The sequence below is a fragment of the Fusarium mangiferae genome, assembly GCF_900044065.1.
Source record: "Fusarium mangiferae strain MRC7560 genome assembly, contig: FMAN_scaffold013, whole genome shotgun sequence".
Taxonomy (NCBI): Eukaryota; Fungi; Ascomycota; class Sordariomycetes; order Hypocreales; family Nectriaceae; genus Fusarium; species Fusarium mangiferae.
Window position 1 is genome coordinate 1422937 of NW_024573933.1, and position 18683 is coordinate 1441619.

The 18683-nt window shown below is 49.9% G+C and overlaps 4 protein-coding genes across 4 annotated transcripts; 1 reads left to right on the top strand and 3 right to left on the bottom strand.

Annotated features, from left to right (window-relative positions):
• Positions 1–485: 485 nt before the first annotated feature.
• On the top strand, positions 486–4755 carry FMAN_00466 (uncharacterized protein; the record flags this gene model as incomplete). The annotated part of the gene is made up of 3 exons (XM_041822320.1): positions 486–1103; positions 1161–4529; positions 4585–4755. 3 exons carry the CDS (start codon positions 486–488, stop codon positions 4753–4755), a joined length of 4158 nt encoding a protein of 1385 aa, XP_041688012.1.
• A 1149-nt stretch (positions 4756–5904) lies between these two features.
• FMAN_00467 (uncharacterized protein) lies at positions 5905–7338 on the bottom strand (the record flags this gene model as incomplete). Its single annotated transcript, XM_041822321.1, has 1 exon — positions 5905–7338. One exon carries the CDS (start codon positions 7336–7338, stop codon positions 5905–5907), a length of 1434 nt encoding a protein of 477 aa, XP_041688013.1.
• Positions 7339–8887: 1549 nt separating this feature from the next.
• Positions 8888–10574, bottom strand: FMAN_00468 (putative sexual development activator VeA protein; the record flags this gene model as incomplete). Its single annotated transcript, XM_041822322.1, has 2 exons — positions 8888–10329; positions 10424–10574. 2 exons carry the CDS (start codon positions 10572–10574, stop codon positions 8888–8890), a joined length of 1593 nt encoding a protein of 530 aa, XP_041688014.1.
• A 7073-nt stretch (positions 10575–17647) lies between these two features.
• Positions 17648–18627, bottom strand: FMAN_00469 (uncharacterized protein; the record flags this gene model as incomplete). Its single annotated transcript, XM_041822324.1, has 3 exons — positions 17648–18110; positions 18159–18451; positions 18502–18627. The coding sequence occupies 3 exons, from the start codon at positions 18625–18627 to the stop codon at positions 17648–17650; spliced, it is 882 nt and encodes a 293-aa protein (XP_041688015.1).
• Between the last annotated feature and the right edge of the window lie 56 nt (positions 18628–18683).

An 18683-nucleotide genomic window follows, 5' to 3' on the forward strand; every position in this document is an offset into this window, starting at 1 on the left:
CCGTCTCGTTTTTCCATTGACCGACCTGCCTGGCCTGCTTGACCTGCTGGCGCCTGCCGACTGTGCCCGCTGTGTTCGCGTGCGTCTGCTCCGTACCATCCAATACCAACCCAAATCAATCCAATCCAATCCAACCCAAACCCAAACCACTAGGGGCTCGCCCATCCATCCATATTACGATCCTGCCCCAACAATCACGAATTGCCGATTTCTCTGGTTATCGATTCGACGCCCAAACTCGTCAGCAACACACTTTGTTCCCGAACAGAACAACATCGCATTTTCGCCTACGACCAATACTGACATTTTTACTCGAGCCCGCAATTGAATTTACGTGTGTTTGATGCCTTGAACGCTTTTTGCCGACTCCCCCGCGCGACGCCAACAGTATTCTGCGACGCCAAATTTCAATTGAACCTACCGATCACCACTTTTCCCGTTGTCCACCGGCGCCTACGGGTCGTTCCAGCCTCTCTTCGCTGGTCATGACGCCCGCTCCTACCGGCCCAGGTAGCCCTCTGATCGCAGGAGCTGCTATGTCGGGCGGCGATTTCAACGATTTTTCCGATGAAGAGCTTGGCGCTTCAAACCTCTTCGACTTTTCTAATAGCCCAGATACTCTCCAGTCATTCGAGTCGCTCGGAGGAAACGACGCGAAAACATTTCTCACACCCCAAGAATTAACAGGGGCACCTCTTCCTGATTCTCCGAACGGTTCCTACCAAGACTCATCGTCTGAAACGGCCTCCTCTAAACGCACTGCAACCCCAACCTCCAAGGCCACCATGCACCCCGCTGAAGCGATGTTGGAGGAAGACGAAATGAAGGTGGAATGGGGAAACAGCTTTTTCAACGACGATGACCACTTTGTTTTTGGCCAAAACCACGATGATGCTTCGATGGAAATGTACCCTTTTGGCGAACCTGGAGAGTCTATCCTCGAGCACCCCTACGATATGGACACCGCTTCTAGTAGCCCAGAAGGCTTGAATACAGAGCAACCAGCTCTCACATCTCAGATGCCCACAGTCAGCACGAAAGCCACTATCAAAGATGCAACACCAAAGAGGAAGAAAGCACAGGGTCACCAGAAAGCCTCTTCAGTATGTTCATCGCACAATTTTTTCAACCAAACGAGCCCTTTGTTAACGAACTTGAAGCAATACTCGGTGTCTTCAGCAATGAATGGATTGAAAACATCAGCATCACGAGAGGTTTCGCCAATGTCCAATATGGTGCTGAGCCATGGCAGTTCTCCAGCGCCTCTCTTTAATTCTCCCTCACCCAATACTCAAATTGATTTCTCCAGAGTTGTGAATGGAGGAGTGGGAGCACAGCATGTGTGGCCAAACAAAATCGACGTGGCAGCGCAACCTGTACCCGACGGCTTGCCTATGCATTTTAGCGGTCAGATGAACCAGCCTATGCCTATGCCTCAGCAGATGCCATTGCCCACACAATTCAACTTCAATGGACGATGCCAATTAAAAATCATGCCTACGCCTCTCAAATCGAGGGTCGAGACCCAGATCCCTATCAAAATGACCCTGTGGCCATTGCCGCCTGGGGTCACCAAACTCCATCTGCCACCCCACACCATCTCAAAGCCTAAGCTGTTGTCGAAGCCAACGCCTGAGAAGTCTCCGGACATGCTCGAGTTGCATGTCTCATTAGTTTGCACGAGTGCCATGGATGAGCCTGGCGTCAAAGAAGCCGCGCTCAAACGAGCGGCATCACACCCTCAAGGCTATCTTCCGCCTCTGCCAGACAACAACGGTTCTCAACCAAAAGGCGGCGATGTACGTATTTGCCCGGGCTGCATAACGAGAGAGCGAAAGCGCGCGGCTCGGAAAAAGATCAAGAAGCCAGAAGAAGAGAAGGTCTGGCTGGAAGACGAAGAGCGCCGTGTCATTGTCTTCAACACACAAGAAGTCAAGGATTGGCAACCTCCCAGCGGCGTCATGGAGTCAACTGTTCCCGAGGGTACCATGCAGGTTGATGCTGCGATGCGCATTGCTTGCTATTGTCGACACCATGGAGAAAAGATGGGATTCAATGTTATCTTCACCATTAAAGATTTCCAAGACAGAGTCGTCGCTCAGGCCATGTCTAACCCAATTATGATCACTGACGACCACAAGACTCACCCGATTGCGCAGGTCGCGGCTCAGCAGCCAGCGATTCCGGAGCCTCCCATGTCATCCGTACCCCAAGCAAGTACTGAGAACAACGTCCTTCTACCACCTACTGCCAATGGACCCTTCCGCATGTCGCCATCTAACGGCGATTTGTCGAATATGCATCGAAGCAGCCAGGCCTCATACCAATCTAAAGCCTCGTCTACTGGTAATCTCGGCAGGACACTCTCACGCCCAGCTTCGCCTACTCTTGGTGGCCCAATGGCAAAGAAGAGAAAGTCCAGCGCTTCGAGAGTTCCCAATGGACTTACCATGACCCGCCTGGATACGTCACCTTCTCCGGGCGCGGATGTCAATCAGCTATCTAATGCTACATCTCCTTTTACACCTGGCCTCGCTGCCTTTTCTCAAGCCGATCCGATGTTTGGACAGCAAGCAATGGCCTTCACCACAGGTCCTCCTACACCTAGCAACGAGCTACCAGGATTCTACGCCAATCACCGCTCCGCGAGTATGGATAATATGGCTATGGCGCAACTTTACTCAGCACCTGCTTCAGGACACCCGAGCCGTGCTCCCAGTCCCAATGGCCTTCGAAACAGTATCGTTGGCAACCCCCAGAACCAATTTGCCCAGGCACTTGCCAGCACCTTCAGTGTGCCTACAGGCATGACGCCACTTCGAGCACCTCCGGTCATTCATAAGATCATTCCCAATGAGGGTCCTACAGTGGGAGGTATTGAAGTGACAGTTTTGGGTGCTGCATTTTTCCAGGGGCTCGAAATCTGGTTTGGCAACCACAAAGCCACGACTACTACGTTCTGGGGCGAATCATCAGTTGTCTGTCTACTGCCACCTGCTCCTGGCCCTGGACCTGTGCCGGTCACCTTCAAGAATCAGAACCCTCAGGCCGGCCAAGCTTTCTTAAACACAGCCAAACAGCCGCCTACTTTCAATTACTTGGACGATGGCGAGGACAAGCTGATTCGAGCTGCTCTGTCTGTACTGGGGCATAAGATGTCGGGTCAAATGATTGATGCCATGGATGTCGCCAGAAGAATTCTGGATAACGGAAATGGAAGCCACTGGTCTGGCGGTTCTGATGGTGCTCAGGGTGGTTCCTCATCGGGTGGAGCCATGTTCAGCCATGCCCCTTATGCTCATCTCGAATCTCAGCTCCTAAAGTGCCTGGACCTCATTGACCTCGATGACAGTATGCACAGAACTCGCCTGGATCTCAAGAGACCCACTGGTCACACTATGCTTCACCTCTCTTGTTCGCTAGGCTATCATCGCTTAGTTGCAGCCTTGCTGGCCAGAGGTGCAAACCCTGATGCTAGAGATAGGGGTGGCTTCACACCTCTTCACATTGCATCGATCCACAACCACCCTGAGATCGTTAGAAGGCTCATGCTTAACGGTGCCGACCCCACCATCAGAAGCGTGTCTGGACTGTCCGCCTCCGATATTGCTCAGTCGCGTGCTGTAATCCACGCTATCCGCCGTTCTCAGCGACATGCCCGATCCCGCAGCAGCGGTGGCTCCGGTTCTCTTCACAGCCGAGCCAGCAGTGCCACTTCGCTCCGATCGCTCTGGGAGCCTATGACTAAGATACACAGTCACGAAGAGCCAATCTCATCTGATTCTAGCGAAGAGAGCCCGGAGTACACGTCGGGAGATTTCGAGGATGAGGATCCCGATGAGGATTCCTACTTGAGCATGAGAAGGCCCAGTGGCTTCAGGCAAGATCGTGAGAGACCCAATCTTCGCCGCCAGCAGACCAGCGAAATGGAGGAGGAACTTGCACCACCTGCTACAACAATGGCTGCTCTCAAGGAGCAGTTCCAGCAACAAGTCCACCAATTCCAGCAGTTCCAACAGTCGATTGCTATGCAGTTCCAGAATTTCCCACATTTCCCACAGATGCCTCAAATGCCTGCATTGCCTAACATGCCGGGCTACCAAGCACCCTTCATGCGACGAGTCCAGCAGTTGATGCCAGGTATGGCAGGTCCCCGTGCTGATGGCGAGCAGCCTCAGCGCTGGTGGGATTCGTCTTCCAAGGCAGCCGCGCCAGCACCTCCGGCTTACGAGGAGATCTTCCCCCAGGAAAGCCTTGACCAAAAGCATGAGTCAGCTGCCCGAGCTGCTGTGGAGGCTGAGGCTGATCAAAAATGCGCGGCCTTATTCGACCAGACCACATCTATTGAAACCGAGTCGGCTGATATTACCGAAGTCACTGAAGTGACTGAAATCAAGACTGAAGAGCCAGGGGTCCTCAAAATTGGCCGAAAGAACGCCATCACCAAGGAGCAGCAAGAGCAATTCCGCCGAGCACATGAAGTCAAGATGAAGAGGATTAGCAGTGACCACAATCTGTTCTTCATCTGGGTAAGTCACCTCCAAGTCTATCTTAACATGCATCCCAGAACTAACCAAGATACAGATCCCCCTCCTCCTCGTAATGATTTGCGGCATGCTATATAGCTACTTCCCTTGGCTCTTCACGTTTGCCTGGGCTTTTGTTCGCTCACTGTATCAGAACGGGCTCACCAAAACACAGCAACTACTTCAACAAAACCTACCAGAGCGGGTTCTTGAAGGTATTGAAGTTTGATGATTTATGATGGTGTTCCTCATCACTTGTTCACAATCCCAAAGCGTATTTATTTCTTCTACGGATTGGGCGTTTATTATTTGTTTTACCACTTATGACCGATACAACATGTTTCTCCTTTACACTATTGTCATTCGTTCAGGCCTGTTGGGTCCCAGCGTACACAGAACTATTATATCTTCCGGGGGTGCTACATGATATTCCATGCGACCAACTTGGGATGGAACTTGGAGATTTCCATCAGACTTACGAAGCGCGCGGCGGGTCGATACGAACAGAGAGTCTTTTCTTGAGCAAATTTTCCTGAGATGAACTTGGACGGGCAATAGAGGTGGACTTTGAAATCGGGTTTCATCAACTGTTCTAACACACAACTATGGGAAGTCTCTCGGGCAGATGGGTGATTAGGAAATATGAGGTATTGATGTTTTCTGGTTATGGACCTCTGGTGAATGAAGTGGTTGAGATTTTGGTGGAATGTAAGGAGACTGTATATGTATATAGGTATAATCGAAAAGGCACAAATGAACTGGCTTAATTGATTGATATCCCTTGGTCGTCTATCAGATTTCATTGTGTACGTTTGTGATCCCAATAAACACACGAAGGCCTCATATAGGTAGGGCACTCTTGCAATATTGCCTGTGTATTTCATCTTCACTTAATCTACTTCGATACATCACACACAAGGCATCATGTCATGGGACAATCGTTAATTAATACATATACTCCCAACGCCGTGACCCTTCCGTCGGCCTTGATCCCAAGAGCGCAGGCTACTTATCAGACAAGGACCGTAATCCACCACTGTTCCCATTTTCCCCCAAGATCAAAACCTATAACCCTTCCCAACCGATATCCCAAGTGCAGGAAGCCTCTATCCAACGGATGAGGAGACATCAGAAAATCAATCATGTCGCATGTCATCATGGATATCCCCCACGAGAATATACAAAGAGTAATTCATTCGTAAAAGTCCCAGAAACAAAAACAAGGTCGTGGCTGCGTCAAGAGTCGTTCGATCCGCCGCTGCAGAGCTTCTGAGCTCATGCTTCCATCTCACCACTAACATTATCCGCTGTCCATATGTGTCTCGCGTGCTGTTGTATGTTAACAATATAGTGAAAAGTCAAAGACGCCAACATCAGACTAATAACGAGAGCGAATTGCTGGAGCCGTGTTCTCAGCATCTTCATCGTAGGCGGCAAACTTTTCAGGAATATTAGGAACCTTTGGAATGCCCCTGTTAGCATTTGGTACAACGCTGAGTCCTTCCGCAGCGCTCTTTCGCGAACGTAGGATTCGCGTATATTGAACCTCTTGCAGTGGCTGTCTAGACTCTTCGGTGCTCCTTCTAGAAGCAGAAGCTGGCCGGCGGTCGATGTCCAGGGAGCCTCGACCACCGCCTCCAGGAAGACGGCCCAGGACACGGCGAGCGAGTGTGTTATACTCCTTGCTAGCTCCATGAGGCCCCGACACACTACGTCGTGATGAGAGCATGTTGCGGCGAGAAGCGACATTTCGCAGTTTCGGTAGGGTGATATCTCGAGAAGCAGACTTACGTAACTTCTTCTTTGGGGTTGGAGGGTCACGAGATGGATTCTCCTCTTCGTCCTCAGAATTTGAGTCAGCTGCTGCGCGCTTTGTTCCTCGGGAGGAGGCGCTGGCAGGTGATCGAATAGGAGAAGGTGCACGAGAAGCTGAGGGCGTTGCTGCTCGAGATCCTCTGGTCTGTCGAGGCGGCTGAAGATAGTCTCGCGACATACGACCGGTATAAACAGTTGGGGCTGGGGCAGCTCCAATGGGAGTTGGTGGTGGAGCACTGTCAGAGATTGGAGGTGTGAAGAACCCAGATGCAACGAGCTCTTCATAAGTAGCGGCTCCTGGACCATCGGGGCGTAAGTGGTATTTTTGCAAGTGCTTGATCTTGGTAGGTGACTTGGGTGGTGAAGGTGCATCATAGTTTGGGGCCCGAGGAATACCATCTTGAGGTGCGGTGGCTCGAGATAAAGCGTCTCTAAGAGACGTCGGATGAGGGGGGGCAGATAGGTGGTGTGAGGCCTGAATAGAACCGGGAGGTGGCTGTCGAGTTGACTGAATAGCATGAGACGAGAAGAAACCCGAAGCCATCAAATTGTGATAGTTGGCCAATATCTCTTCTCGGCTGGGCATATCCTCCCTGGGAGTGTCTTCAGCGGTCTTCAGCTCCACAGGTCCATCTCTAGAACCATTCTCCCTCTCCCTTTGTCTGCCTCGTTGTTCAGACTGATCTCGCTTACGGCTCCTCGACCTCTTCCTTGTCCCTCTCTCTTCTTCATTATCCCTCTTAAATCCCAGTCTGCCTCTCACCTCATCCCAGACTTGACCCAGAAGCCTTCCTCGCTTGACCTGCTTATCGGAGAAGTCATCGCTCATCGGTCGCGAATTATTGGATTTGATGTTCGTCAGAGCAGGTCGCTCCAGAGCAGCGCGCTCTTCAGGGCCCAGAAAGTGCACTGGGGGCGCAGCAGAAGTCCTATCATTCATAGAGCCTTCCTGAAATCGACTCGCACTGAGTGCGCGTCGACTTTTTGGCCGACCCATTGGGAAGGTTTTGTATGCGTATGGCGTATAAGTTGTGATACAGTCTTAAGCACGAGTACGTCGTTTTTTCCCCTCAACGATGGGTACGGGTAGGAAAAACGTTGAAGGTTTAAACTCAACACAGCATGACGAGTTTACAGGATGAGTGAAAAGGTGGCTGAACAAACAAGACGCATCTGTAAAGGCGTAGAGCCGGTCTGGTCTGGTAAGTAAGGTAACTTGGATACCTTAGAAAGCGGAGGATTTGTTGACATTGGAGTACACGTGATTTCACCACAGCAACGAGCAAGAAGGAGCGGGGATGCAACGTACCTGCAGCAGTAGCGAGAGCACTGACATGGAATGGAAGGAGGTACAAGGGTACTTTAATCGTCGGGAAGCCAAAAGTGGAAATACAGCTCCAGAGGAGTTACCGAAACGGAGATTTAATTTCCTTTGTTTAAAACGAACAAGGGGCCGAGGAACTCGAATCGTCGATTTCAGCTTTGGAAACGTGATCTTGGAGCATAAATTACCTTGTCCCTTGGGGGCAAGAAAACAGTAAACCTCGCTGTAGGGTGTCAAAATAGACTCAATAAAAATTATCCTAAACTTAGGCTATATTACCTAAGTCTTTTTATCATTTAGGATTGAGGTTCTGTGTTTTCTTTCCTCCCCTAGCTTGTGACTTGGCATAATTCCACCGTTGAGCTAGAACAACTATATTCACATCTTATTCCTGCCAAGCTGCTCATCCATTCCATCAGTGCTGGTCTCGATTGTCCAAAGCGAATTTAAATTCCAGAAGAATAAGTCTGTGGAGCATGCACAAGTTATGTCGATCCGACTATACAAGCTAGACATGGATAACTGGTCGAGAATTTCCTTCTAATCTTCCGCACCTACAGATTGGTAACTACATATGCTTCACATGACACTGGACCAAATACGGCATGAATCAATGAACGATATGGTTGCTGGTGATAACGCCTGTTGAATACCAAACCCTTTCCCAAAACCCCAGACAACATCCCGCTTCCCTACTAAGGACTTGCATGGATAAAATCTATCGTCGTGTGCTACCAACCTCATCCATGAAGTCTTTGTTTCGAGTTTACCCCGGTATCCCAGTTGTCACTCCAAGTCAAGTCACACTATCCTAGACAAACGTCGCAGATTGTGAAGCGAGATAGAATAACCAGAAAGTAAAAGAGAGGAACGCAAGTAGAGGTCTCAGTAGGACCAATATTCAATGTAGTAAAGGTGGATCAATGTAAATAATGATAAAGAAAAATAGCGTCGTAGTGGGTGATCGTTTGTGATCATTGCTAACAAAATCCTTCGTACCCAAGAATGATTCTGCATAAGGAAATCTTTGCGGGATGAAATAATCCGGGTCCAACAAGTCTGCCATTCCCCAGACTTCAAAATTCACATAATTGCGCCCGAACTCCTCAACATTGCGGTTTCATGCGTCTTCCGTCATTCCAAAATCGCCTAATAGATAGAAATACACAACAATAGAACGCCAGAATCGATACTTTTCCAGTGAGGCTGAAGTTGTAGGTATCTACTCGTCATAATACCGGTTGAACTGGACGGAGCTGATTTGACCATCGGCTCGAGAGTACCAGCCTTGGTCATGATCGGGGCTATAACCACGGTGAGATCGACCGTAGTGAGGATCCACTTGTCGCTGACCATTGTGGAGCGGACGGGTGCTCTGGGCGAAGACGCTCTCGTGCTTGCGCTTGCCACCAACATTGATAGGAGGTAGTTCAGGAGCAGGACCAGTCTGTGGCTCAATAGGAGGTAGCGGGGAAACAGGAGAGACGAGCTGGTCTATCTTGAGAGCCGGGAGGGAAGTCTGGCTGTGCATAGGTCGAGGACGAGGTGCAGCAACTGGCGTGGGGGGGTATGACGGCCGCGAGTCTCGGCGATGGTGGCCTTCGGTAGAGTAGACTGAAGGGGAAGGTGGAACGTAGGTGCTGGTAGATTGTCTGCGGTCATACAAGTCGTGCTTAACAGAGGGAGCTGGTGAAGGGCACGAGGGAGGAATATTACGGTTGACGTAACCGTAAGGCGCATCCGTCTTGGAGTATGGAGACTGAGCTGTAGGAGCATAAGAACCACTGGGAGGACCGGGCGTTATTTGCAGGCCAGGTTGGTGAGCATATTGTCGTGGTGTTGGGTACTGAGCAGCCGAAGAATCTCCAAAGTCGAGATGACGCGATGCAGAAGGAGCAGGCTCATAGGAGGGAGGTGGTGGTGGGGGTGGATAAGAATCCACCATCGAAGGCCGGCGAGAAGCGTCGGTATAAGGAGTTCGTTGTTCGCTCGAGTTACTGTGAGATCGGTTTCGAATACTGTGGGGGTCTTCTGATGCTGGAGTGATAGTCCTTCTGCGACCAAAGTCCTCTTCCCCACGTTCGAACCCGTTTCCACCACTGTTGCTGTTACCAGCACCAGGCTTGCTTTCCCGCTTCCTCATACGAACGTCTCGTCGAATTCGAACTCGGCAGCCCTGGTCAGCAACGGTCTTGCTGAGCTGGGTACTCTCCATCAAACCAGGAAACTTCTTAGCGCTATAGACGCTGAAAGGGTCGGTCTTGATTTCCATTCTGTAGTCGACTCCGGGTGGAAGATCGCCATCGGCAGGTTCCAGATCAAAGTCTCTTTCTTCCTTGGTAGTCTCAAACAAACTGAAGGTCAGTATGTAAAGGCCCTCGTGGCGGACAGAAAGATCAGGAAAGATGAAATAACCAGCTTCAGTGGGACGGTCGAGATAGGCCATGCCAGAAGCAGGAACACCAGTCAGAATGGGTGGGTTACCAGCAGCTGGAGTATTAACCCGACCGCGCGCAAGCGGACGGGCATGCTCGAGACTGGCATACAGAAAGAAATTGGCGTTGTAGTCAAACGTGATGTCCTTGCCCTCTTCCACACTAGGTCCCTCGATAATCCGAAGCTCGACAACGGGGGGAGGATCAACAGGTCGGCGATCACTGTTGGCTATAAATGGTCAGCACGGAAAGTAGGTGACAAGAATGAGAGACAAGACGCCAGCGTGCAATCAAAGCCCCCATTCTCATGTCAGTCAGCTTACCTTTTGAACCAGAACCGCAGGCTCGGGCACGCTCAGGTTGCTGCAGAACAGTCATCTGATACCAGAGACTGCGATTCCCTCTTGTAACTCTGTGAATCCTGTTGACAACATCGCGCTTTGGCTCAGCAGGAATCGAGGATGGTGTAGCCATATTGAATATTAATCACGCGTGTAAGAACGCGCTGATGAAGAGAACGATTGAGAATTGAAGTAAAGTCAAGCCAAGCCTATCAATCAGATGTTGTCAGTTTGAGACCCAAATCGACGGTTGACAGTTGAATCACACGGGCCGAGCGGTCATGCAAGCGAACAGAACCACTCGATTGGTATTAAACAAGTTAATTGTTCAAACGGTTGAAAGAAGGGTTTTGGCCGTTGGGAGGTAATGAATGGTTGGTTGGCTTCTGGCAGGGAACTCACCCTCAATGTGAGACGCCCGTTAATTAAAAAATATCGGGTCGGGCAGCGTAAAGTTCAGTATGGAAATTGCGTGCGAGTGTATTCTAGTTTGTCAATTCATTCACGGACGGAGGGCGACGACCGTGATTTAAGACGGTAGACCTTGTCGAGGTGAAGAGAAAGAAAGCGAGACCTCAACGCGACATACGAGAATTAGACCAGAAGGAGGAAGAGGAGGAGGAGTGAGGTAGGTAGGTACTCTGGACAAGTGTATGAACGAGTAGGGGGGAGTGAACAAGAAGAAGAAGGGGAAGCGAGGAAGCGAGAGGCCGGGGGCAGAAGCCGTTGAAGAGGCAGACCCAGGACCGTAGACAAGTAAGTACCTTAGCGTATGGATAGCGCAGGTCGCTAAGAGACACTAGCGAACAAGCCTGTGCAGGGGACTTTAAACTGGAAAGATGCAATGGAAGCAAGGCCCATCCGTTCCCAGCCAGCAAAGAACGTCCAAAGTTGGCTGAGTGGAGCCAAAGAGACAAGCTGAACAGGCCAGAACAAGAGCAAGCAGGCGAGGCAAGGTGCCTAGGTACGTAGATACCGTACAAGCACTATTCCCGTCGGTCCAGTGCAGTCAGTGCATGCAGATTTGGACGAGAGAATGGATGGGTTGGTAGATTGGATGCAAGCGAGTACAGTGCGTGATCTTGTCGTGCTAAAAGCCCGCGGCTCCGCGGGTAAATACGTCGCTCGCTGATTGAAGTAAAACTAGATCAACCACTAGAGGCAGGCAGGACCAGGAAATGGCGGAGTTGTTTCTAAATAGGGCAGGGTGATAGTTAAGGTTAGACTAAGCATTCGGGCACTTGACAGAGCGCGAGAGAGCGAAAAGATGATGATGATAGGAGATCCATTCGAGGTGTGTGTGTGTGATGTCTTAGGGAAGGGTCCCTTGAACCTCCGTGGGCACAGACAAGAACAGGGATAATAATGAATGAAGTGAATAACGAGGGCGGTGGCTTAATTCCCTAGGCCCAGGAGCCTGGCTCAGGTGGCTACAGCTGACTCGAACCGCCCACGGACGCCCTCAAAACGCCCTGTAGGCCACTGAGACTGGCCAAGAGGAACAGGCTGATCGCCTGGGATCTTTGGTCTCGGGGTCCCATTGTTGGGAGGGTGTTCGTCCATGGCCAAGGAGACGGGACTCGGGATCGGCCCAATAAGAAGCTGTTGTTGGTTGAATGCAACCTTGGAGGGGAAAAGACAAGACGGGAGGCTTGGGTGGAAGACCCAGGTTCCGAGATCCAGTCAAAAATTAACTTCGACCTTCACGATTTGGCTGTTTTTTTCTTTCCTTTCTTCTGGAATTCTCAACCTGTCACTGGTGATCTCGTGTGTTGACGGATTCGTTAGAGTTCAAGGGCGCCAAGGCTCGTGGCTTTGTAGACTTTAGTACGGGCTCCCGGCGACCTTATTCTGGGTAGATTCAGCTGAGACGATCAATCTCATCAGTGGCTTGCGCCTGTACAGTGCCAGCCTTGAATATCCTGGCAGGCACAGAATACGACAGGGACGGTTACAGTTACAATTTACTTGCGGCTTGGAAAGGGGCATGATGTGATGTGATGTGATGTGAGATTTCGGGTCGGAGCATTTCTGTTCTACGGATACTGCAAATCTCTCCTTCACCTGCTTTGCCTGCTGGTACTTCAGATTTGGCAGAGCAAAAGTGCAACTGTAGCGTTGCAGCCCGGGTTCGGCAACGGGAATACGTACCCGTAAAGGTGAAGTGCTCCGGGCGACAACAGCACATTCGTCTGGGATTGGTTTTGCAGCCTCGGCCTATCACAGCTGCAGTTGCAGTTGCATTTGCATTCGACGGTGCAAGCGAAGCAGAAGCACGCAGTGGCATCGCCAAGGATAGATGTGACTGGTTATCCCGCGCCCACCATCCCGCGCTAAAGGAGCCAGATCCCAGCCCAACAACCAGACGATTTCTGAAGGGATACGATACTTGACGAGGAGCAAGATGAATGATAAGAAACGAAAAAAGAAAAACCACGGCATAAAACCATGTTGCAAATCATTGTTAAGAGCGCATGCATATCTTGGATTCCGATGCCGTATGTTACCGTGCTACCCTTTCCTTTATGCAAAGGAAGCTTGCTTCGGACAGACGGGAACCGAGATGTGAAAAGTATGTACATACAGATCAATTTCAAGGTGCGCCATGTCTCATTATACGATGCGGCGGGCGCAATAGTTCAACATTTGCTCTTTCGTCTTCGAGACCTTTTTACACTTTCCCAGCCGAGTACCTATCCTCTGGTGACTCCGATTCCTATCATTGCCCTTTAAATATCATCTCGCTTATTTGACATATCACTGCCGTTGTTGCCAACCTCTAAATTCGGGTTGTTCATCGTTATTCTCCATCTCCTCACGTCATCTCGAGGAAAAACACATCCACCAACCTTGATCAACCTTGGCACTTCTCGGCATAGCGCCTCAAACTTCTCCGCTCTCTTGCTTTAGCGCCAGACTTCACATGCGGGATGCAGGACCCGGTGCGCGGGAACCCTCATGGATCTCACGGCGCTAGGCCATTTGCGTCTCAAGGGTCACGGCTTGTCTCCTCTTTCCTCACTTGAATTTTGCCGTCCCGTACCGTGCTGCCCATCTCCCTCTCACACTGTGACGAGCACTGACACCGCCAGAACAATATCCATTGAACACTGGTCCAGACGGGAGGACCTAAAAGACTGCCAACCATCAACTAACTCCATATGTCTGGCTGGTTTCAAGTATAACTCTTCCGCAAAGGCAGGCGACTTGCGTTGAGAATGGTTGTTTGTGCAATGCATATGCACATATGCACATAGGCTGATGCAACTGATGCAACAGCAACACACTAACGTGGGTTATGCCAGGGATACCCACGACTAATCTCCAGCCACGCATTCTCTGTCCTTGACTGTCAGTGGCCAACTGTACGATGTGTATGCCCAACTCGACAATCCAAATGCTTGGTCCAGCATCTCTGGAATACGACCTGATGCATCCATGTTTCAAGATTGGCTGCCAGTTGTAGGCAGCCCTTCAAATGCTGTGCACCACACCACTTTCTCTTGTGCCGAACATCAACTGTCAGCGGCAATGGAATACATACGTACGTACTCCAAATCCACGTTGTTAACCGCCAGCTAGGACTGGTTGTTTCAGTCGATTATTCCTCGGCTCACACAACCCATCCATGTTCAGTTATGGATACTTGATCGTTTAATACAACCTCGAGGGTCGCATTGCCCGGACATGGGCTCCGGCAGAGTCATGTTGCCTACCATCCTTGACATTTCACAAGTCATGTCAACTCATCTCGGTACTTTATTCGAAACTGCCTAGCTGTCAAAAACATCAGACATTCGCAGGTAGCCACAATGCGCTGACCAACTGCATCACGGCATTCGCTCCATCACGAAGTCTATCAGAACAAAGAAACCCAACTCCCTGGCCACGGCGCTGCGGGTACCATTTTGCTGCATTCCGGTCTCCTCCAGAAATTCACCGTGCGTAAAAAGGTTCTGTTGGTTCCTGGATTTTTCATATTCAGTGTTGGTTTCGTTTCTAGGATTATCTCTCGGGAGAGGTTTCATCCGGTATTGGACATGCCAGGTCCAGACAAGCCAGATCAGATCATGTCTCTCTGTGCCGTTAAATTGCCACGCTCTCGATTCCCTCCCTGCATTAACCAGAACTAGGTAACAGCTAACGTCTTGCAGAAGGGGGATCTCCTCTCGATTTACCTTGTCAGCGGGGAACGGGCCGGACGGGACGAATACAGCCTTGCAAGGTTGATTGTGATTAATTATTCATCATCACCAACAACACCGCACATCACTTACACTTTCATATGAAAGTGTTCATTCTCAGCAGATAACGATGAATCACAGCCGTTCTTACTGTGTACTTGCACTTACCACCATGTCTGCAACGCCCGCAGTGCTCAGCTCCTCTCAGGAGGTCCACCAAGTCTCATCCACTGAAATTGTTTGTCTTGATCTGCCGTACGCCACCAACACAGTCATCTACCCCAGCCCAGTCAAATATCTTGATCACAGAATGAAGGGAACACCGCATCAGGCTGGAAGCCCTGGGACGTCATTGTCTTTGCTTTTGAGTGACAAATTTCTACTGAATTTCCACGCGTTTACCCGCCTAGGGGACGCAAGCCTCCAGACCAATCCCGCAGGGCATTCCAATAATATTGACTTTGAGATATCAGACCGTTTTCCCCATCTCCCAGCCAAGAGGCCTGTGTTTTCAAAGATAGGCTCTGAGGAAGATATGCTCCTGAGACAAGCCGTTTCAACGCAAATCCTCCCTTCAATCGGGACTGATCATATCACAACTCACACCGTTGACGATACCCGCACAAGGCTCAACTCTAGATGTCGAGGCTTAGCTACATACTATGCTTCAGTAGGCTATCCCTTCTCTCCCTGCACTGCCGATCTTGTTGGTCATTGTCTCAACATGGCGCGGCACAACCTGACGCGGGCTTACCTGTCGATCGGATACTTTCCCTTCTGTATTCTTTGTCACTTGAGTCCAGAAGCTAAGGCACAAACACCAACTTGTAGATTCCAGACATGGCCTTTGCTTTTTTGCTCGTTCTCGTCTATGCTTGCCCATTGCAAGCCACAATCCAGTTTCTGTCTCACAACCTAGACTCTGATTTACCCCTCTTCTTGGTAACACCCAGCTTCTCGTATCACGGTAAACCTGTCTTGGTTCAATGTCTCTTATCGAGTTTGTTGTGTAAGGGAGCCGGGCGGGCAGGCAGCGTTTCCCCGCTGTTGGGCATCTGCGGCCGTTGGCATTACCAGCTCACAGGTCCGTCTTCTTTGTGAGAAGTTTTGGCTTCGATGATATTGGACGCCACTTGCAGCATACCGGACATATCCTCCGGTTCGATTGACTGCCCTGCACATGCCACGAAGTGAATTGAGTCAGTGGTTCCTCTTCTTTGTCGCTATTATTGATGAGTGAGTGGCCTGTCTACAAGCGTTCCAGTTACGTCGATGTATCGACAAGTGTCGAGGATGTGATACTGGTTTTGCTTATTATAGCCAAGCCAGTCTAACAAAGTCAACAACACGGCTGAAACAGCCACAGTGTGTCTCCTCACACGAATACGCAGTCCAATGCTCACATATCCGGAGTGCTATCCTTTGCATATAGCATTGGTGCATGTCGAAGAAGCCTTCAGTTGTTAGACAAGGACGTGTAGATCAGCAAACATGCCGCAACCCGCAAACTATCACGTCAACTCTGACGCTCTGCATAGTCGTGTCTACTCTCGCTGTTCCACGTCGGCAGGCTCTGGGGGGGACTCGTAGTCTGACAGACATGGTATGTTGCACCGTGGGACGAAAGAATGGGCCGATGGGAGATGGCACAGTGAGTGAGTATCCGTCGAGTTGCTGGGAGACGTCTAACTTGACAGGTGATACTGAGGTATACATGGTAACTGTCACTTCCATGGCAATCAACGGATCTGCTATCCTTCCGTGAAAGACTCCAGTGTCCTTTGGCAGCTTCTTGCCGACCTCTTCTAATTCAAAGAGCAATGACGTCTGAATCTCAGGTCGAAAACCTCCGGGCTCAGCCATTTCTCCAGGATCTCACAGTAGTCACAGCCTCCATCTTCAATCCCTGGTAGTTGAACTTAGTACTCCCTGCCCACGTGGAGCTGGCATACCAGGTTTCCTTTTCTCGGGGCGTATGTCTCAGAGCTGCGTGACGATCTCATCCCTTGCGCAAGCCACAACATAAGAACGATGTAACGAAAAAGCCAGGCATGAAGCTTTAGAGGTTGCTTGAGCAATTGAAGTGCAGTAACCAAATGGCGTCTATTATAGTTGCTGTCTAGGCCCTCAGGGGCAAGAAAATAGCAAACCTCATTATAGGGTGTTAAAATAAACTTAGTAAAAGTTATCCTAAGCTTAGGCTATATTACCTAAGTCTTTTTGTCATTAAGGATTGAGGTCTTATGTTTTCTTTCCTCCCCTAGCTAGGTTAGTACCGGTTGGTTAATGTGCTGAAGTCTCTATACTACTTGTGTAGGAGTGGTTGATGAAATAGTTGCTTGGCAACCGCGAGAGCGCGAAAGAGCGAAGTGGCTTGTCGTGGGGATAGAAGTGACGATGATCCCGCTTGGCAGGGATAGACTAGACTTGGTTTGTCTTGGTTTTATTGAAGGTGTAAAGAGGAACAGGCTTTGGCCGCATTGGAAGTTCCGGAGTGAGACATGTGCTGACCTCGTTGTGCTGATTTGGTTGGTTTAGGGTAGTCTCAAACTCGAAGGATCACGATCGATGAATGTCGCTGTTGACGAGAACTAAGTTAGTGCGTATAACTCCTTCTATGGTGATTATGATATTGGGACTGTGATACTAATGAGTGTCTTTACTTGGTTGTCTATGTATGAAATATGAACTCTATAGATAAACTCAGCAGTTAATGACTTTCCAATTGTCAATACGAGTATGAGAGAATGACAATATTAATGATGATTAGTTATTAAGTTACGTCAACAACATCAACAACCAAAGGGCATCCGACTCCCGTTCAATGAGGGTATCTCAAAACAGGCCAACTCGAAAGATATCTTTTGACTTCCCCCAAAATCCTCACCATTATTTCCTCCCATACCTTAGCCATGTTCGAAACGAGTGTCCTCATCATCACGTTATTCATAAACGCACTCATCATTGCATCCAACAAGGAGATGCTGGTCTTCTCTGTCAAATCAGACATGATTAACACATGTTAGACCGCAGCCGTAGCAGTAGCAGGAACAGGCTGTTCAGCCGCAGGAGCAACAGGAGCCCTCTTCTCAGGGAAGACACCATTGCCAGCATTGACGCGACCATACTGCGTGAAGTGCAAGTTCAGCGCGCCGTAGTCCCAGCGCTTAGACAAGAACACGAAGGCAAAAGCGAGCCCGGGAATCAAAAGGACGTCGAGGATACCAAAGAAGATGAAGCTTCCAGTGACACCAACCACGTTACCACCATCAGAGATACCATAGGCGATGGGGTACAGCATCCAGAGGAGGTTCACCCAGCCTGCGAGCATGAGATAGTCCCGAGATAGGCCCAGGCGAGCAGCGGATGTTCGGCCGGGATGGAGAGTCTGGAAGGCAAGCATGAGATAGGCGAATGTGCCGAAACCGAAGAATCCCCATTTGTACGAGGTTGTGGTGTATGCGGAGCAAAGGTACGAGATGATCCTGCTGCTGTTAGTATGTGTACGTCTATTGCAGTGACGAATGACTTACCAGATCCAGGCGAGGAAGATGTTAAACAGGATAGTAGCCCAGCTCACACCACTCATGAGTCCCAAAGCCAGAATGATAATAGGGAATGCAACAACCCAGTTGATATACTTGGCAAAGTAGATCTGATATGAGAGAGCACGGCCGAGGTTACGCTGCGTGGGAATAACAGAGTAGGCAATTCCAGAGGCGATGGAGAAGTAAGCGATTGCCCCGACGAAGAGGGCGATTGTGAAGAGGTAGTGGAAGATTCTCTCGTTGTTGCGAGGCTTGAAGCTGAGAGCAAAGTAGGCGAGCTGATGCATGTTAGTGCTATGTGGTGATGTAAGAATAGGGGAAGACATACGAAGCTGACGATGTAGATAGCTGTTACAGCCCAGAGCCAGTCTGAACCAGCGTCAGAGAGACGAGCGTCACCCGATTGGGGATTGACGTCGAGAGCATCGTTTCGAGCAAAGATGACAGCAGGCATATTGAGTACAACCAACAACGAAGCCTTATAACTTTTGGTAAACTCTTGTACAATTG